The sequence below is a fragment of the Podarcis erhardii genome (genome assembly GCF_964252035.2).
Source record: "Podarcis erhardii genome assembly, chromosome: 10".
Lineage (NCBI taxonomy): Eukaryota > Metazoa > Chordata > Lepidosauria > Squamata > Lacertidae > Podarcis > Podarcis erhardii.
In genome coordinates, this window is record NC_138500.1 from 58,481,414 (window position 1) to 58,501,277 (window position 19,864).

General features: G+C 43.5%; 1 protein-coding gene across 1 annotated transcript in view; it reads right to left on the reverse strand.

The window, feature by feature from the left end:
- SLC13A1 (solute carrier family 13 member 1) overlaps nt 1-19,864 on the reverse strand; it is an 86,837-nt gene that overhangs the window by 46,581 nt on the left and 20,392 nt on the right. The window contains exon 2 of the mRNA XM_081877970.1: nt 2,688-2,812. Within this exon, the coding sequence (XP_081734096.1) occupies nt 2,688-2,786 (99 nt within the window). The 5' untranslated portion in view covers nt 2,787-2,812. The remainder of the gene's footprint in view (nt 1-2,687; nt 2,813-19,864) is intronic.

The window sequence follows — 19,864 nt, forward strand, 5'->3', positions numbered from 1 at the left end:
TTAATGTTCTGAGTCATCCGGAATAGATTTTGCCATGGAGTAATAACCATGGAAGACGTTATTACCCAGCTCGAGCTATCATTAAAGTCATAAGCCAACTGCAAGCAAGGCAAAGCCGAGACACATTATATACATATTAAAGGTTCTGTAGCCAGTCTCTCTTCACCATTTGAAGGATGCCTCAAAGGATCATATTGCACATATCCTATGGTGGTGGGAGGTTTAGCACCGGGATTAGTCATTAAAATAACTGATTGAGCAGAGTTAGTTCTCTGTGCCTGAAACTATATTATCCATCTCTTAGGCAGGGCTACGTTTCAACAAGGCTGTAAACAAGAGAAATTTATTCACCTCTAACTTTTATTGCTTGTGATTTATTTCATCAAATCTTTTCATACTCAACCGCATTCTCACACAGTTACATAGCCAAAGAAGAAAAAGGAGAACACAGAAAGGCCATCTGTGAACTTATCTCAAATCTTGTCCTAGATGTGAAGTCAAAGTCAGCTATAGCCATGCTGTGAGATGCTGGAGTCTCACAGTTTTCAAAATCATTCCCTTTCCTTTGTAATCATTCACACATAATTCTAGAGAGTGGCCAAACAGTGACCAGCCCTGAAATCTGCTACACACTTTTGTGTGTTGAGTTGTAAGGCAACGACACTGGGATTCTATGAACCATAACTTTGCTGTACTGTAACGTAATGCTAAGGGTGAATTTGCCTGAATGTCATCCATTTTACAAATCTCCTCATTCATTTCCCCTGCGCTCTGCCACAATCAGAAACAGAGTGGGGGAAACTTTCCAATGGACAAGAATGGGCAGTGTTCTGCTCATGGTAGGCCCCTTTAATAGAAACTCGCTCTCTGGCTCTCTCTGTTCCTCCATCACATGGTGCAAGGATTAGAATATCCATCCCTTTTCTCCTATTGCATTCCTGGTTGTCCTCCATCACTTGGGAGATGACCATCTGTAGCAGGGTGCTTGCGCTACTTGTGTAGGTTCCCCTGTGCATTTAAGAACCCCGATTTTCATTCGCCATGTTGTACGTAAATACCTGCCAATTTCCATCTTTTGGGTAACCTAAAAAGACCCAAACGTTTTAACTCCAGCCTAGGTGTGGCTGCCATTTGTAAGCATCCATGCTTAGCCTGTCAACAGCATCTAAGTCATATTTTCTTTCGACTTAAGATGATTTCAATCAGTGGCTGGAGACACAAACAACGAAACAACACCAGTTTTCCCCAAATATAGAATTGGATTCTCTGCTTCACACAGATTTAGATGTGCATTATCATGTCAAAGCAGGGTGGTGTGTTGATTTTCGAGGTATGCTGGTCTGTGTATAGATCAGCATGCGTGCTGCTGGACAACTATCACATGCCTTTAAAAATAAATAATCAGTGATATTGCTTTCCCGTGGTGTGTATCTTAGTGCCAGACAATACATATCACATACTGATGCTGGAGGACCTGTATCTATCTATAAGTGGTGTGAGCTACAACAGAGGATGGAATCAATTGCATGTCATAGGTTCACCTTTGAATCTGCATAGATTCTATTATTCTCTGTTCTGAAAAGAAATACTTCCTTTGAACATGTCCTTGAATGAGGGCAAGAAACCACACAATAGTAACAAGAGTTTTGTTTCCTCCCTAAATGAGGGGCGGGGAGCGGGGGGGGGGATACAATTCTGTGTATTTGTGGGCAGAGTAGCTCCGTGAAAGTACACTGACATCAAAATTGGCACCATTTCTGAAGAAGATGAAAGGCGGCAGATCCACTGAAATCAACGAGAGTTTTGCCTTTGCCTTTTGTGGAGTCAATACTTCACCCATTAATACCATTAACTTCTGACATATGTCTTGATGAGGCAGCAAGATAAAAGGCCATGTTTCTCCGGTGACAAAGAAATAATGAATTTCTGCTCACTTTGGCCTTCTGTGATCAACACGAAGGCCTTTAATGTAAAATACTGAATTTACATGCAAGTACAGGTTCCTTTATTAAAACACACAAAAGATTCATGACTACTTGCTGTGTGGAAGCTGCCACAGCACATTGATCTTAATCTGTTGGCAGCACAACTGTCATGTGCCCCTCACAATTTTTTAAACTGGTATGACACCGGTTTAAATGTATAATGCAGAGCAATGGAGCAAATGATAGCAAGAACGTAACTGATTATCAGCCTATCAATTATTTCCTTCCATTCAGCTGGGAATGTTGACATTCCCTCTCTTGTTCCAGTTCTCCAAATACTGCAGCAAGTAACTGTCATTACTGAAGTTATATCTCCCATAAAGCTAGCCACAGATTCTCCCTCTCAAATTAAAAAGGCAATTAAAAGATAGATCTTCTTGACACCTTGTACATATCTATAATGACAAAGCACACTAAAGCTATACTCCTGACAGTGCCCAGGGTTTGGTACGGAAGTGAAATGTTTAAAATATTTAAAACTGTCTGGGTGACAGCCTATCCATTTTATCTGCTAAGAACACACCAGGAAGACTTTGCGGAAGATTCTCTGTGATTTTTTTTTAATCACTTTCAATCTGTATCGCGCAGCAGAGTTTTGTGAAGAGACCAATCTGAAGGAAAAAATAACTGAGAGGAAGATGAAACATTTCAGTGAGGCTTTGGAAACATAAAGATGTAGGGCAGCAGTTATTATTCACTTACTTTGGTTCTGATGACGAGAGGCAATGGGAGAAGCAGGAGGAGAGTGAAGAAGATGAGGAGAAAACGTCGGTAGACCAAGAGTGTTTTGATGACCTTCATTGCGGTGGGCTGCAGGCTCTTCTTTTCTGTGGAAACCATAAACCAAAAGGGAAAAGAGAGATCGAACCTTAAGTAGAAGTGTCTGATTAATATTTCTCCAAACTATCACCTTTAGCCTTTGCAACAGAGCCTTCAGTCAAGCCAAGTTAAAAATAAATATAGCTCTTGATTGTTTTAGTGTCTTACCATTAGATAAGAGGTGCCTTTCCCAGTGAAGATATGAAATACTTTCTATCCTGACTGCACTCTTTTTTATTCTTCCGTTATACCAGAAGGAGATCTAGGAACCCACCCAGGCCCTGTTGAGAAGCCTTCTTCTTCACCCTGCCCTTTCATGAAGCCTGAAGACAAGCTGGGTGGGGCATGTGTTCTCTGAGTCCTGAGACTTCGTGAGGGGGTTGTTCAAGTTTCAAAGCTACTTTGGTTAAATTCAGAAGTACAGTGGAAAGTGAACTGAAATGTAAATGTTCAGAACTCTTGCTTCGTACTCTGATAGCACCATACTTGTGAGCAGTGAGAAAGGGATAATTTAAGCACAGTGTTCTTGGATGCCTCTGAACCACAACAGTGTTGTGACCTGTGCCGGAGTGCAGTCACAGGACCTCTCAGGTGGGCGCCATTACAGGCCAGAGCTCCTCCTGCCTGCTTCTTGCCTTTATGTACTTCTGAGAAGCGCAAAATGAACATTTCAAGTCAAAACAGAAACTGGCCGGCGTATGCGATTCTGCACTTTTTTTATCTATGAAAAATAATAATGTGGCAGTCTTTAGCTGCTTCCCATGTCTATATGTGTTTTCTCACCCTGCTGCCTGTTGACAGTTCCCATTTTTAACTGTAGCCTGGGGAGTGCAGAGTTCAGCTGTCTGAGTAATGTATGAAGCATGCTATGATGGCAGAAATGCTGAGTCAATCAAAATATCCCCATGATGTGCAGGAATCGTCTTGCTATGATGAAAGCATAGGACTGGCATCAGCACCCAGGGCCTCCTGGAGGTGCAGCCCCATTATTCTGTCCTCTTCCTGCAGCTGAATTGAGTCACCATTTCCCACAACATGCTCAACCTCTTAGGAGTTGCCAGGAAATCAAATGGTGGCTAAACCCAGGTACCCAACACTGCTTGGAATACTGTCACTGCAGCCAGGAATGTTCCTGCTCACCACAGCCAAATGACAGAAGAGGAAGAGAGGGACACATTGCTCAAGACCCCCTCAGACCTGGAGCCAGCCTATGAAACTGCACCCACTAACCCAGGGTTTCCCAAACTTGGGTCTCCAGCTGTTTTTGGACTACAGCTCCCATCATCCCTAGCTGCCAGGACCCATGGTCATGAGTGATGGGAGCTGTAGTCCACAAACAACTGGAGACCCAAGTTTGGGAAACCCTGGGCTAATCTGTGGTCCTCCAGATGTTGTTGTACTCAGCCAGTATGGCCAATGGTCAGAGATGATGGGAGTCATAGTTTAGGGACTCAGACAACACAAACTTGTGGCATGGGCCCCTTCCACACATATATCGCAATCCCATCCCAATGCAGAAATTCTCTGGAGTCATGGAAGGGAACTTTCTGTTCTAATTCTGAAATGGCATTTTTTACATTTCTGAAACAACGCCATGGCATGCTCTGAGGGGTTTTTTCCTACCATGCCCCAAGAAACACACACATGCACTCCATTGCACTTGACCCAGAAGGCCACAGCCCATTTCGTATTTATGTTTGATCCAGCCTGAAGAAGCGTCTGACAAAGTTTTTGGACATGCCTTAATAAGGAGTGGGGAACATTTGGTCCTGCAGATGCTGCTGAACTATAACTCTCATCAGTCCCATGAAGCATGGCATCTGTACAATTAATTATTATATCGGGTTTCAATCCTTGAAACGCTTCACGCTTTGCAGTTTCTAAATGTGGGAGTCATGTAGATTTGTTGCATATGTACCTTGTTCAACAACTAGAAAAAGAAAAAGAAACTGGCAAGTACCCCAAACTAATGGAGATGCCAGTCAGCTGATTTCAGTTTCTTCATCTTGCTAGTCCACTCTCCCCACCCTCAGTCATACATTGGAGAATCAGTTGTGCTTCAGTCATCAAACTTTGGATTGGCCTGCCAGCTGATCCAGATTTTAATTACCCTGCAAACATGCAACCTCACTGACCCACGACTATTTGCCAACCATAGCCACTGATGTAATTTTCTTTTGTACTGCTGAACTTCTCGTGCTCCTCTGAAGGAAATGTACTGCAGTGTGTACAAAAAGCAGTGGGAAGTGGAAAAGTTAATTAATCTGATTAAGTGCCCATTTCAGCCAGGGTAGCCATTTCCTTGTGCTGAAGTAGTTTGCAGTGACCCAGACAAGTGCGAGGCTAATAGGATTAGCATCTTAACCTGACCAGTCCTGCTCAGGACAGATCGTACGAGTGGTCTTTCGGATGATTTCGGATTTCAACGTAAGAACATAAGTGCCCGGACACTGAGGTCCAGCGCCGAAGGCCTTCTGGCAGTTCCCTCACTGTGAGAAGCCAAGTTACAGGGAACCAGGCAGAGGGCCTTCTCGGTAGTGGCGCCCACCCTGTGGAACGCCCTCCCACCAGATGTCAAAGAAATAAACAACTACCAGATTTTTAGAAGACATCTGAAGGCAGCCCTGTTTAGGGAAGCTTTTAATGTTTAATAGGTTATTGTATTTTAATATTCCGTTGGAAGCCGCCCAGAGTGGCTGGAGACCCAGCCAGATGGGCGGGGTGTAAATAATAAATTATTTTATTTGATGCCACAAGCATCAACCCAAAGTCCCTTCCTCATGTTGTACCATTCTGGGCAATTCTACGCTCACTGTTTTACAAAGTCATGCAATTCCTTCAGCATGTATCCAAGCCACAATGTTTTCACTGAATATATGGTGGGTCTACACTCATGGTTTTTAACGTTAAGGAGGGGTTAAGGAATGGTTTTGCTAATGTACATGGACACATGACGCCCTACTTTTTACATGCACAATGCGTTATTACCTTGCTTTTTTATCGTTTAATGCTCAATAAATTTAATGCTTAATGACTGATATTTTAATGTATTTTTAATCTCCTGTTGGAAGCCGCCCAGAGTGGCTGGGGAAAGTAATACAGTGGTACCTCGGGTTACATACGCTTCAGGTTACACACTCCGCTAACCCAGAAATAGTGCATCAGGTTAAGAACTTTGCTTCAGGATAAGAACAGAAATCCTGCTCTGGCGGCGCGGCGGCAGCTGGAGGCCCCATTAGCTAAAGTGGTGCTTCAGGTTAAGAACAGTTTCAGGTTAAGAACAGACCTCCGGAATGAATTAAGTACTTAACCCGAGGTACCACCGTAAATTGTTGTTGTTAATTGTTTTATGCAGCTATACAGTGGTACCTCTGGTTGTGAACGGGATCTGTTCCGGAGCCCCATTCGCATCCTGAAGCAAAGGCAACCTGCATGTGCGCATGTGCAGGTCGCCGCATCTGCGCATGCACATGATGTCATTTTGAGCGTCTGCCCATGCACGAGCAGCGAAACCCGGAAGTAACACGTTCCTTGGAAACGCTCGACCTGAAGCATATTTAACCCGAGGTATGACTGTAACAGTGAAACACTGCTCATATGTCCCTATGTAGTGTTTTACCTTTCTTTACTGCATTCAAACTCTGACACCCCTCCTATAGTATTCGAGCAGGGAGGGAGGGAGGATTAAAATGTAACACCAGAGGGTGGAGCAGAGCAAACAGCGAACAGCAGCAGGGAAAGAAACAGTGTTTTGGGAAATGGTGTGGCCAGGTATTACTTACCTTTGATGGGAGGGAAAAGGTAAAAAACGTTTTAATTAACCAGTATGCCCTGTGATGTTTTAGAACAACATATCTAATATTAGTCTAATAATGGGAATGACCACTCCCCACATTAAACGGGGGGAGGCCCTTTGCGTGGTCGCATGCAGCCCCCTGGACCCTATGCAGTTCCCATTAGCACAGGCATGGCTTCGCCTTCCCCAGGTGGGATACCTGGAGGTCTCCGCCTACCTCAGTCAGTTGCCCAATCCCACCTGGGGAGGTGTTGCCAAGGTGATCAGGCCAGGTAGGGGGAGGGATCACCCTGCCCACACTATAGGGGGAGGATCTTACCTGGGTACATTTGACGGGAGGGAAAAGGTAAAAAACCTTTTAATTAACAAGTATGCCCTGTGATGTTTTAGAACAACATATCTAATAATATTCTAATAATGGGAAATAACGTTAAACAGGTCAGCGTAGATCCAGCCATTGCTGGAAGTATTTAAACGCCATTCCCTCAGTTTTGGTGAGAACCGAAAAACACCTACAGTCACTTTTCATGTTACGCTCTCCCAACCCACAGCTGTAATGAATTTGCTTCCCCAAATTCTCTCTCTGCAAACCAGGATGTCAAACATTCGCCAGATGTTCTCTGCATCTTCAAACATTTGCAGGATATTCACTGAATTTTTCATAGCAATAGCACATCTGATGATATTTCAGTTTGTTGTTTGACTTTGATACTTGACAATATTTAACATCCCCTGATCATATTGTAGCAGGTGAAGCTGGCACTCCAAGTTTTACACGTTTGCTGTAAATCAATCCACTGCCAACACTTGTGTGGTAGTTTTGTCAATTTATCATCTACCCTTTTTCTGCTGGTGCAGCTAGCACTGAGCCATAAGAAAATAGCCAGCATATCTATGGATAAATGCAAAAGTGTCGAAGATTCCTATCAAAATAAAATTAGTTATTCTATGTGAGAAATATTCAATGCAGCTCCTCCAAGGGACAATCCTGGATTTACAAAAGCCATCCCAGTTTCTGATTTGATCCCAGAATGTCCTGCTGGTCCTTAAGGTAAAGGGAAAGGGAACCCTGACCATTAGGTCCAGTCGTGGCCAACTCTGGGGTTGCGGCGCTCATCTCGCTTTATTGGCCGAGGGAGCCGGCATACAGCTTCTGGGTCATGGGGCCAGTATGACTAAGCCACTTCTGGCGAACCAGAGCAGTGCACAGAAACGCCGTTTACCTTCCCGCCAGAGCGGTACCTATTTATCCACTTGCACTTTGACGTGCTTTCGAACTGCTAGGTTGGCAGGAGCAGGGACTGAGCAATGGGAGCTCACCCCGTCGCGGGGATTCGAACCGCCAACCTTCTGATCAGCAAGTCCTAGGCTCTGTGGTTTAACCCACAGTACCACCCCCGAGTGCCCCTATTTTTGTCAGAGAAATGTTGGAGGGTATGGAATAGGGCATCCCTGTTTTCATTGAAGAAATTTCAGAGGGAAGGTCTCTATTTTCATTGGAGAAACACGGGAGGATATGTCAACATTACTCCAGCACTGAACTTGAGTGGCCTGTGCCAGTCACTATGAGATGAAAGCCAGTGTCATACAAGGCACTATATACCAGGGAGCACCCTCAGTTATGAAGAAGTAGATAAAATTCAAGCCACCATAAGTGGCCAAGATAGAAAGTGACTGCTCTTGTAGAACTTTGGCTACCTGAAACCAGAGCAGATTCTGCAGCTCAGAGAATTATGGGGAAATCTTCCTCGCTGCCACCCAACCTCAAACACCCTTACAACATGGGGAGCCCATTCCCTGCTTTGTGAGGTTATCTGAACCTGGGCAAGCAGATATTCCTGCTCTCTTCCTGGCTCAGAGGAAACTCTTTGAATCCTTCCTTGTTCAGAGGTACACTGCAACACTTTGTTGTGTGTCTTACTGGTATCATCTAATTAATGTGGGTGGTGGTTGTGCCATCGGCAGCAAACATGTCTTTTGCCCAAGGCTTCTGCCATGGTGATGTGGGATCTCTATGCAACATTTTAGCTCTTCCTATATTATCACTCATAGCTGTAACTCATAGCTTTGACTACCATCAGTATAACTGAAGAAGGTGGAAGAGAAAGCATTTTGCAATGAGAATTTCTGATCTATGTTTTCTTAGTCATGGTAATAGATGCATGTGTTAAGTGATTATCTGCATCCCTCCAAAGGAAATATCTCTAGTGTGCTGGTTGAAAAATTTTATACTCATGTATATAGAAATACACTAAAAGAATGGCTTTGCTTAACTAAGTTACTTTGGGAAATCACACTTAATTCAGACATAAAGACAAGCCATGGTTTACTATTCCAAGAATGATTAGCAGCAAGGATTGAGCTCAAATAATTCTTTCTTCCTCTTGCCCTTCCTTCATGTTTGAGTGATTAGTTCGCCTCCTAATTTGCCATTTCATCAGAATGCCGGGAACTGTGGTTTGTGCTAACCTTTGGTCACCCTCAAGCTAGGAGTCAAATCAGGATCAAACCATGGTTTGGAATCTGGTTTTGAAGGCAAACTATGGAAAAGTTAGTGGAAACCATAGTTTGTCACTTTGAACAAAATAGCAGTCTATGGTTTACCAGAAACAAGAACCAAAAGCTTCTAAACTCCTCGCCTTATGTTCAAAGAAAGGCAGAATGGAAGGAGGAAGTGTTTGTTCTTGTAACAGTATTATTTTCCTTGTAACAATTTGTTGCTACATGGTTTGTTGTTGCATTATGAGTGCTAAACCTGTAATGTGCTTCGGGATGTGGGAATGAAAATCACAGCATATCATTCATAGAACATTTTCATTCCTCGGATAGGCCAACCCAAGCAGCCAACTAGAGCAGAATGTAGGAAAATAAAGAGATTGTTGCCTTCAAAATATTTTTTTAGAGGATCACAATTCTGTGGCTAGTATAAATTGTCAACAGGTAATGAAAATGTCTACACTAAACTATGCACTTCCCCATCCCCCAGATTATAAAATGGTTTCTAAAGTTAGATTCCTATTAGCCTGGTGATATGAAAAATCTAATGGGCTGTCTGTACCAATTTGAGCTATTGTGCAAACAAGTTGGCACCAAAGAGGGGAAAAATCTTGCTTATGCAAAGCAGAGACTGTAACCTAGATCACACTGCTCTTTTCTCTCTCCAGAGCTGTTTTACTTGCTGTCACAATGAATGAACTCAGCAATGTATTGTGTAACAGGTTTCTCTGTATAATTTTGATATAGCAGCATTAATTTTGGAGTGTCAAAACAGAATAGAAAATGAATGGGTTCCTTTTGCTATGGTTCAGTTCTTGGAAACCTAGAGAGGACTCTTTTATTAGATAGTAATTTGCAATCATGGGGAATGAAAACAAAGAATCTAAAGCAGGGGGTGTACAAAAAGCTTCTGCATGAAGATTTCAGGCATCTGCACCGAAATGCACAAACTTTTAGTGGCCTGGAAGTGCAATGAAATTGTTCCTGGGTGAGCAGATAGACCTTCAGAGAATTCAGGGGAGATGGATTTGGACTGCAAGCCCTGTTCTTATTTCCAAGATATGAAACTGAGTCTTTTCAAATAAAACTGTACAAGCAATGAGAGATACTGATTTTTCTATAGTTCCTGAACTATACACAGGAACTTGCATGCATGTAGCTCTGCTGAGACTTTCAGGCGAATGATTGGGAGTCATTCCTGAGACATTCCTGGAATAGCATTCCCTATGTCTCTGCACAATCTAGCGTTGTGCTTGCACATTAATGAAACTCACATTTGCTCAAGAGTAGCCTTGCACAATGCAGTTTCTCCCTCTGTAGAGATATACACAGAGATAGCTATAGGTTTGTGGGTGACATCACAGAACAGACAGGGAATACAGGTTTTCTGGCTGACTTCCTGCTCATCTTCTTGAGCGAGTCATTAATAGGCTCAGCTTCCCCATGCTTTCAGAGGAATTATTTATACAGGTTCCTTGCACAGATAATTCCACTGAAACGGTGAGGAACCCTATGGTAATAATAGTGATGAGCCAAACTGAAGCCCAGATGCACAAATATATTTTTGCCTTCTACCTTTTGCTCTTAGAAGGTGCAAAGAGCCACATTCCTTGGAATGGAAAACTTGTCTGAGCAAACTGGAATTTTATTGGCCTCTCTAAGTGCAGGTCTCCCTGTGAACCTCACCTCTTATAAAGGTTTCCTCATATTCTGTGACTGGTCTGTACTTCTAAACTGGCAGGATGACCCTAAATCACATGTGGAGGGGGGCAAAGTGCTTTAGCTTGCATTGGTTTATAGCAGTACAGACAGTTCACATCAAACATGGGCAGGGTATGTGGACTAATTCATTTTATATACCTGAAACCCCTATCGTGGCATCCATGAACCCCATGTTTTATGTAGTTTTTCAATTTCATTGTTCTGTATGGGACAATGACAATAAAGATATCATATATCGTATATCCATCAACTGCGGCCAATCTGGTGCCAAACATATTGGTCTGCTTCCTTTGGACCACATCAGCAAGGTTGGGGGTGGGATCGTTCTGTCTGGACAGTCCAAGACCTCCATACAAATTGCCCAGGCTTGCGCTCTGGAGAGGTCACTTTGGTGTTAATAGCACAGTGGTTTGACTTCATTCCTGGAGGCGCACACCAGACAGATGCCACCGACAAGACTGAACTTGCCCCTAAGCAGGTATATCAGTTGCGGGAAACCTTTGGCTTTCAAGGTTTTGCTGAACAGCAATTCCCATCAGCCTCAGCAGGCACAGCCAACTGCCAGGGATGATGGGAGTTGTAGTTTGGCACCACCTGGAGAACCACACCTGAGGTATGTGAATCCATCCCACTGATTTATTGTGAAAGGTTTGGAAAGAAGCTGATCTGCTAGTTTTCCTTTTCAACTCACATGAGGCACCAGGTTTACATATAAGCTAAACAAGCTATAGCTTAGGGCCCCACTCTCTTGGGGGCCCCAAAAAATGTAAAGAAAAAAACCTGGATGCACTTTGATAAAATACCGTATTTTTTGCCCTATAGGACGCACTTTTTCCCCTCCAAAAATGAAGGGTAAATCTGTGTGCGTCCTATGGGGTGAATACAGGCTTTCACTGAAGCATGGAGAGCGAGAGGGGTCGGTGCGCACCGACCCCTCTCACTCTCCAGGCTTCAGGAAGCTATCAGCAAGCCTGGGGAGCCCGCGGTAGTTCCCGCAGGGCTCCCTAGGCTGCGGATAGCAGCCTGCCGCCCGGCGCGCAGAGCGCCCTGAAGCAGGGAGCCCCGCGCGCTGGGCAGACATCGGCCAGCCCCACAAGCTCGGGGGACAGCGGGGAGGCGCAGCGCCGTCATCCCACTGTTCCTCGACCTGGTTTGCCAGCCCCACAAGCTCGGGGGACAGCAGGGAGGCGGAACGCCGCCATACCGCTGTTCCCCAACCTGGTTTGGTTTCCCTGACCTGGTTTTTTGGGGGGAAATAAAGGGGGGGAAATGTTCCTTTATTCCCCCCCCCAAAAAAAACCTAGGTGCGTCCTATGGGATGGAGCGTCCTATGGGACGAAAAATACGGTACATATTTTGTTATGTGTGAATGGCTTTAGATACCTATTAGGTACATAAATTACCATATAGCATACATTCAACACAAAAAAACAGTGACAATTGGTTGTTTACAAGGACAGCTGGACATAGAAAGGGCCCCATTAGCTTTAGTAGCTTAGGGCCTCATCAAACCTAAATCCGGCCCTGCTCACATGCGTCATAAGCGGTGGTTATGAGCTACAGATAGGTTGTCTCTTCTGCCTCTGTTTTTAAAAGATGCAGCCAGAAGATTTAAAACAAGCACACACAGTCCATTTCAGGCTGGGTTAAAGTTGGCCAGATGGCAACTGCAGCTAGTTAGCCTCAGCTGGTTTGAATAGTAAATCATCCCACATGCAAAAATATTTGCATGGAGGGGAAGAGGCCCAAACAGATCTGATGAACGTGTTGGAAAGGAATCTTAAATCTTTGACTTGGCTTTTGGGGATTCTGAGGCAATAATTCCTGGCATATGTGGCATCCCTCTCAAATCCCCCGAAAATCATCTAGGGCTATGGAAATAATAATAATAGAAGTCTCCCAGCCACCTCTTTCTCCCAGAACAGCTGGCCATAGATAAGTTACCACATGGCAGCTCTGCTGTCTGGGGCAAAAGCCTTAGGAGGTCAGATATGAGCTGTCATAGGGCTGGAAAGCCTTTTATGTTCCTCACCCCAACATAATTTGAGCAGGTCATCCATCTGGTGAGGTGAACAGTAATTCTGTGGCCTCATATATCTGAAACCACAAAAAAACTTTTCTACCAAGCCGTCTCAATATTTCTGCAGTGTTTGGTTTTTTTTAATAAAAAAAAATTGTCCCTTTTTATATCTTTGAAAACTGTAGTTATGCATGGACCAAAATACATTGAAATATCCTCATGTTTGCTGTCTGAGCCTTTCAGAAACGCTGCTCTGATTTTCACTCAGGAAAGTTAACCTCTGCATGAACTGCACCACTTCAGACTGGGTATGTGTTCTCACATCTGGGTGCTTCTAGATGATAACAAATCCCCTCCATATGTAAGACTAGAGGAAAAAGGTTGTAGCCTAGCCGGACATGGGTGGTGCTGTGGTCTAAACCACTGCGCCTCTTGGGCTTGCCGATCAGAAGGTCAGTGGTTCAAATCCCCGTGATGGAGTGAGTTCCCGTTGCTCTGTCCCAGCTCCTGGCAACCTAGCAGTTCGAAAGCACACCAGTGCAAGTAGATAAATAGGTACCTCTGTGGCAGTAAGGTAAATGGCGTTTCCATGCGCTGCTCTGGTTTCGGTGTTTCGTTGCGCCAGAAGCGGCTTAGCCCTGCTGGCCACATGACCTGAAAAAACTGTCTGCGGATAAAATGCCGGCTCCCTCAGCCTGTAAAGCGAGATGAGCGCCACAACCCCACAGTCGTCTGTGACTGGACTTAACTGTCAGGGCTCCTTTACTTTTACCTTTACATATTATGTTTATACATGCAGGGAGAATGCACTCAGTGTGACACATTCTGAGCTATTTCTGACAAAATAGTCCTAGCAAAATCAATACTGAAATGCTTAAAGTGGGACAATGCTTCCCACCCCTCAAAGCCAGATTAAATCCTAGGTCACATTCACACCTTACATTTAAGACACTATGATAGCACTTTAAACAATCATGGCTTCCCCCAAAGAATTCTGGGAGCTGTAGTTTGTTAAAGGTGCTGAGAGTCGTTTGGAGGCCCCACTATTCCACTCACAGGGTGACAATTCCCCCTTGTTCCTCAGGCAGAGGTATTGACTGTTAAAATTGAAATTGTAGCTCTGTAATTCTCAATTTCTTTTGGGAATTATAGGGACAGAACTACCTAAATTGTATCGAAACTTATTCATGTATGCTACTACAGCGGCAAGAATGTTACTTGCCCCGAAATGGAAAGAAGCAGAAGTCCCAGCAAAGGAAGAATGGATACAAAAACTGATGCAATATGAAGAAATGGCAAAACTTACCAGAAGAATAAGAAATCAAGATAGCAAACTTTTTATAAAAGAATGGAAACGGTTTATTGAATATTTACAGATAAACTGTAAACAGATAAAAACATTGGCAGGATTAATGTAATAGCCTGCAGTTTCATAAGAGTATATATTTTAAAAAGATGAATAAATGAGCAAATTAGGTTAATTTGGATATGCAGAAGAATTAAATATAAATTTAAGGAACCACAGAAAGAGGAGGATGTCAAGTTTTGAAATGTCAAAATGATTGTAAAATTAATGAAATGTATAAAATTAGTGAATGTATAAACAAACCAAAACTCGCAGAATTATTGGGGTGGGGAACCATAACTGTTTAAAGTGGTATCATAGCACTTTAAGTGTTTGTTGAGAATGTGGCCAAAGTCTCTTCTGAACCCCAGTTCCATCATATCAAAAATGCTAATGAATGCCAATTCTGTGGCTTCGTGCTGGAGCTCTCCTTTCAGATGCTGTTGTTGAATGATGGTGATGTCAAGGCTGGCAGCAAAATGCCATGTCACAGTTTTCTGAATATTATCTTTTTAAAAAATGTCTGGCCTGTGTGCATTCATATGAGGATCTTGCATAAAGCCTGCCCTGTTGATCAACATAGACAGAGTAGACGGGTATTTCTGACAGATGATGGAGTATCGCACTGACAGATGTGGAACTGAATGAGCCTTGATGGTATGGCTGAAGTTATCCAGTCTGGTTCTGTTTGGGGAGATGTGAGGACAAAGCTGCTGCAGGGACTTGTTGCCAGTTTGTGCCTTGCTTTGCTAGTCTCCCAATCAAAGAGAGAAAGAATGAGCTGAGCGTGGACTCTGAGGGTAAGTTATTCATTTCCTGGTGGACATTTCCTTACCCCTATGGTTGTGATTTGTGGATTCCCACTTAATTTTATTCTGATTTTAAATGTGATTTAGAACTCTATTTTAACCAATTGTTTGATTTTGTGTTTTTAATGTACGGTGGTACCTCGGGTTACATACGATTCAGGTTACATACGCTTCAGGTTACACACTCTGCTAACCCAGAAATATTACCTCAGATTAAGAACTTTGCTTCAGGATGAGAACAGAAATCATGCTCCGGCAGCGTGGCAGCAGCAGGAGGCCCCATTAGCTAAAGTGGTGCTTCAGGTTAAGAACAGTTTCAGGTTAAGAACTGACCTCCAGAATGAATTAAGTACTTAACCTGAGGTACCACTGTATTATATATTTGGTGTTAGCCACCCTGAGCCCGGTTTTGGCTGGGGAGGGTGGGCAACAAATAAAATTCAAATAAAAATTATTATTATTATTATTATTATTATTATTATTATTATTATTGAATCATAGAGTTGGAAGGGACCCAAGAGTCATCTAGTCCAGTGTTCCCCAACCTTGGGTCTCCAGCTGTTTTGGACTACAACTCCCATCATCCCTTGCTAACAAGACCAGTGGTCAGGGATGATGGGAATTGCAGTCCGAAAACAGCTGGAGACCCAAGGTTAGGGAACACTGATCTAGTCCAACCCACTACAATGCAGGAATCTCAGCTAACACATCTATAGCAGATGGCCCTCCAACTTCATTAGATGCACCTATGCTATGGATGGGGGAGAAATATGGTTCCATTCAGATTTTAATGCAAACCTACCTGATTCTCACTTTCAGAAGCAATGTGCAAGATGAAGCACAGCTATTCTTTGAAATTTGCACTCTTCTGAATTTGGTGTTTGCAGTTCTCCAACCCAATCAAATGCATATAATCATGAAAAATAACACCTAAAATGCATTGTGCTAGGGAAATTACTTGCAAAAATGTGTACACCAGGCAAAGTTGCATTAACTAACATGTATATTGGCCCACCCCCACCCCCACTGCAAATTGCAAAAGGCAGATCAAAGACTATTTATGTATGCAATGACTGCGGCGAGAAATTTATTAGCCCCAAAGTGGAAATTACAGGAGTTACCAACATTGGAGGAGTGGCATAGGAAGATGATGGATTATGCGGAACTGGCAAAACTGACCTGTAAGATCTGAAACCAGGAAGAATCAAAATTCCAAAGAGATTGGATTAAATTTATTGACTAATAAGTCAATAAACTGTAGAAGTTTGAAGACATTAGCAGGACTGAAATAAATCTTACGACATGGATTTGTGGAAAGGAGAGGAAACTGTGAGATGTGGATTGAAAAAGAAAGCCTGTGGCTGGGAGGGAGGGAAGTCATTGCTCAGCAGACCTGTGGAAAATGAGCTGTGTAGATGAATATGCAAATTTATTGTTTGTTGTTTAAAGTGAAAATTTAATAAAAATGTATTTAAAAAACCAACAACTAACTTGTATATTGGGGGAAATGTGCCCTAAAATCTGGCAGATTTCCATGAGAATGTAAATTTCCATTCCCCATGACTGATGCAGAAATGTGAGGAACTTAATGTAAGGCTAGAACAAAATGAGAAACTGGGAGAAACTATATTTTCACGTTCATGTGCTTGGCTTCAATCAATGCTTTAAAAACCTTGGCTGGTGTGAGCTGGCAGGGCTTATGAACTGGCAGCTTCTCCACCAAGCAATCTTCACCCCTCTGTAGGATCACTTCGTTAATTCTAATAAAGCTAGAGAGACTACAATGTGATGTGTTAATGGCCCTGGCAGATATATATTGCCATTAAAAGGGGCCTTAGTGGCCAAAATAATCCGCGTGTGTCCTCCTCTATTCCATAACAATAAAGATAACTGCACCTCAAGGAACTCCCAGCATGATTCATTGCTGGGAATCGCCAGCAACCTTAATATATATATTTCCCCCCCAAATGGGTTTTACATTAAGGACTGCATCTGTAGTAGGAATGGCAAGATTTCACAGATCCAGGAAGTGAGAGCAAGCGTATCTTGCCAACATCTCTCTAAAAAGATCAATGTCAAAAGATACGTGCACATCTGAGAGGGAGCTTTGCTTAGCAAGACTAACCTTTGGAACTATTTGTGAATATATTTGCATGCTCTTTTATCGACAAATTTCACACCCTCCAACATTCCAGAGTTGAAAATAGGGACATTTCTGCCCTCTCCAACAGACCCTCCTCGACCCTGCATTTACTGTCCCCCCCCCCACCTCCTGCAGAACATTTCCTGTCAGGGACACAGAACCCTCCACTCTTCTGAGAAAACCTCATAATCCCGATTGTATTATAATAATAATTTTTTTATTATGTATACCCTGCCCATCTGGCTGGGTTTCCCTAGCCACTCTGGGCATAGCTATCAACATTTTCCCCCTTTTTAAGGGATATTCCCTTATTCCGAATAGGATTCCTCACAAGAAAAGGAAAAAGTTGACAGCTATGATCTGGGCAGCTCCCAAAAGAACACTAAACACAGAATAAAACTTCAAACATTAAAAGCTGCCTTCAGATGTCTTCTAAAAGTCAGAGAGTTTTGTTTCCTTGACATCTGATGGGAGGGCGTTCCACAGGGCAGGAGCCACTACTGAGAAGACCCTCTGCCTGGTTCCCTGTAACCTCACTTCTCGCAGGGAGGGAACCGCCAGAAGGCCCTTGGAGCTGGACCTCAGTGTCTGGGCAGAACGATGGGGGTAGAGACGCTCCTTCAGGTATACTGGGCTGAGGTCATTTAGGGCTCTAAAGGTCAGCACCAAAACTTTGAATTGTGCTTGGAAATGTACTGGGAGCCAATGTAGGTCTTTAAGGACCAGTTTGGTCAAATTATAAAAAGAAAAATACACACCAATGAATATATTTTAGAAAGGGGCAAGATTAGACGTGGACTCACCAAGCATTTTTAAAATAAATTACCAAGATTCCTCATGCTCCACTCTGCTCCCCCTTTGTCCCTAGCCAGAGTGACCCTGCCCTCTGCCTGCCCCTCATCACATGGGGTTGTGGCAGCAGCCTTGTCTCCTCCTTGCCTGTGTGGTGTAGTGGTTAAGAGCGGTGGACTCGTAATCTGGTGAACCGGGTTCGCATCCCCGCTCCTCCACATGCAGCTGCTGGGTGACTTTGGGCTAGTCACACTTCTCTGAAGTCTCTCAGCCCCACTCACCTCACAGAGTGTTTGTTGTGGGGGAGGAAGGGAAAGGAGATTGGTAGCCGCTTTGAGACTCCTTAGGGTAGTGATAAAGCGGGATATCAAATCCAAACTCTTCTTGCCTGTTCTCCAGAGGTTGGCATGAACTGCCCAACGTTGTGGGGAGGCAGCAGCAGAAACCATGCAGAGGCAAGAGGATGCTCCCTCGCCGCCACCATTCAGAATAAGCACCGGCTCACCCTCTTCTCTAATTGTGGCAGGAGTGGCACTGGCAGGGGAAATAAGGACATTCTGGGATCAAATCAGAAGCTGGGATGGCTTGCGTAATTCCGGGACTGTCCCTGGAAAATCAGGACACTTGGAGGGTACAAAATTTCAGATTATCAACTTATGCAGTGAGTGCAGGTCTTGAGGAATTCTCCAGACAGGCTTGCCCTGATCTGCTTTCCTGTCTTATTCGTTTAGCAGAGAGAGGTTGGTAGGTGAGCTGGACCTCAGCAGATGGTAGCAAAAAAGCACAAGAGCTGACTGTTTGTTTTTCAGATGGCCATCACGATTAGGCTGTTTTGTTCTGCAAGGTGTTAAAGTGAGATATAGCTTGTCACCCATTTCCAGAATGGCACACGTTCCTACACTAGATGTTTCCCAGGTATAGCAATGCAGAGAGAGGCCAAACAATAAATCCAGTTGGTTTTCGACTTTTACAAACGGCCAAAATCGTTCTGCATTTCTCATTCCCCGAGTCCTCGCCTGCAATTTTCGCAACAGATGTGCATCAAATGGAGATGTAAAAGTTTTAAGCTTCCACATGGCAAAAGTGTCCCTGCCTAAAGTGTGATTTGAATTTTGAAGAAAACAAATCCTCAGCAACAGGGACAAAAATCTGTGAGAGATGTTAACGCATGCTATTTATTCCAGGACTTGTTTGCTCACAAAATGCTATGGCGCAGAAGCTAGACTTTACATCTTGTTTTCTATTTTATTACTGCAGGTCCTATTCTTCTCCAAAACCCATGAAAGTGCAGAGAGGAATGTTTGCCACACTTAGATGAACTTTAAACAAGCTTTACGGCCAAAGAGCCGCCTCTGGCAGTGGTTAAATTACTTTTTAACACCCAACACACCAGACGGCCTCCCCTGACAATTCCTGCTCCAACAGTCAAACCACATCTTCCCAGCAATGAAAATGCAATAGACTTACTGGGGGTGAGGGGAGGGTTGTGAAATAGCTGCTCTGTTTCACAGCATAAATGCTGCTTAAGTGCTGCAGTGCAAAGGTGACGCCAAAACAGAATACGGCCCAATAATACCTCAGTCTGCATACTGGCAGATCACCCCATGGACTAATCAAGACCAACCTGAATCTACATACAGGGGTCGCCAACCATTTGGGACCAGTTGGCGCAGCTGGAATTTTGAAGAAAATCACCACGGGCACCCATAGGAGCCAACTCACTGCATGTAATGCTCCAAAAGAAAATGTGAGGAAAATGATGTATAGATGGTATATTACACCTGTTAAGTTAGCGAAAATGTATAAAGTCAGTAATAAATGTTGGAAATGTAAAGAAAAAGAGGGAACATTTTATCACATGTGGTGGGAATGCAAGAAGGTGAAAAGCTTCTGGGAGATGATATATAATGAGTTGAAAAAAATGTTGAAATATACAT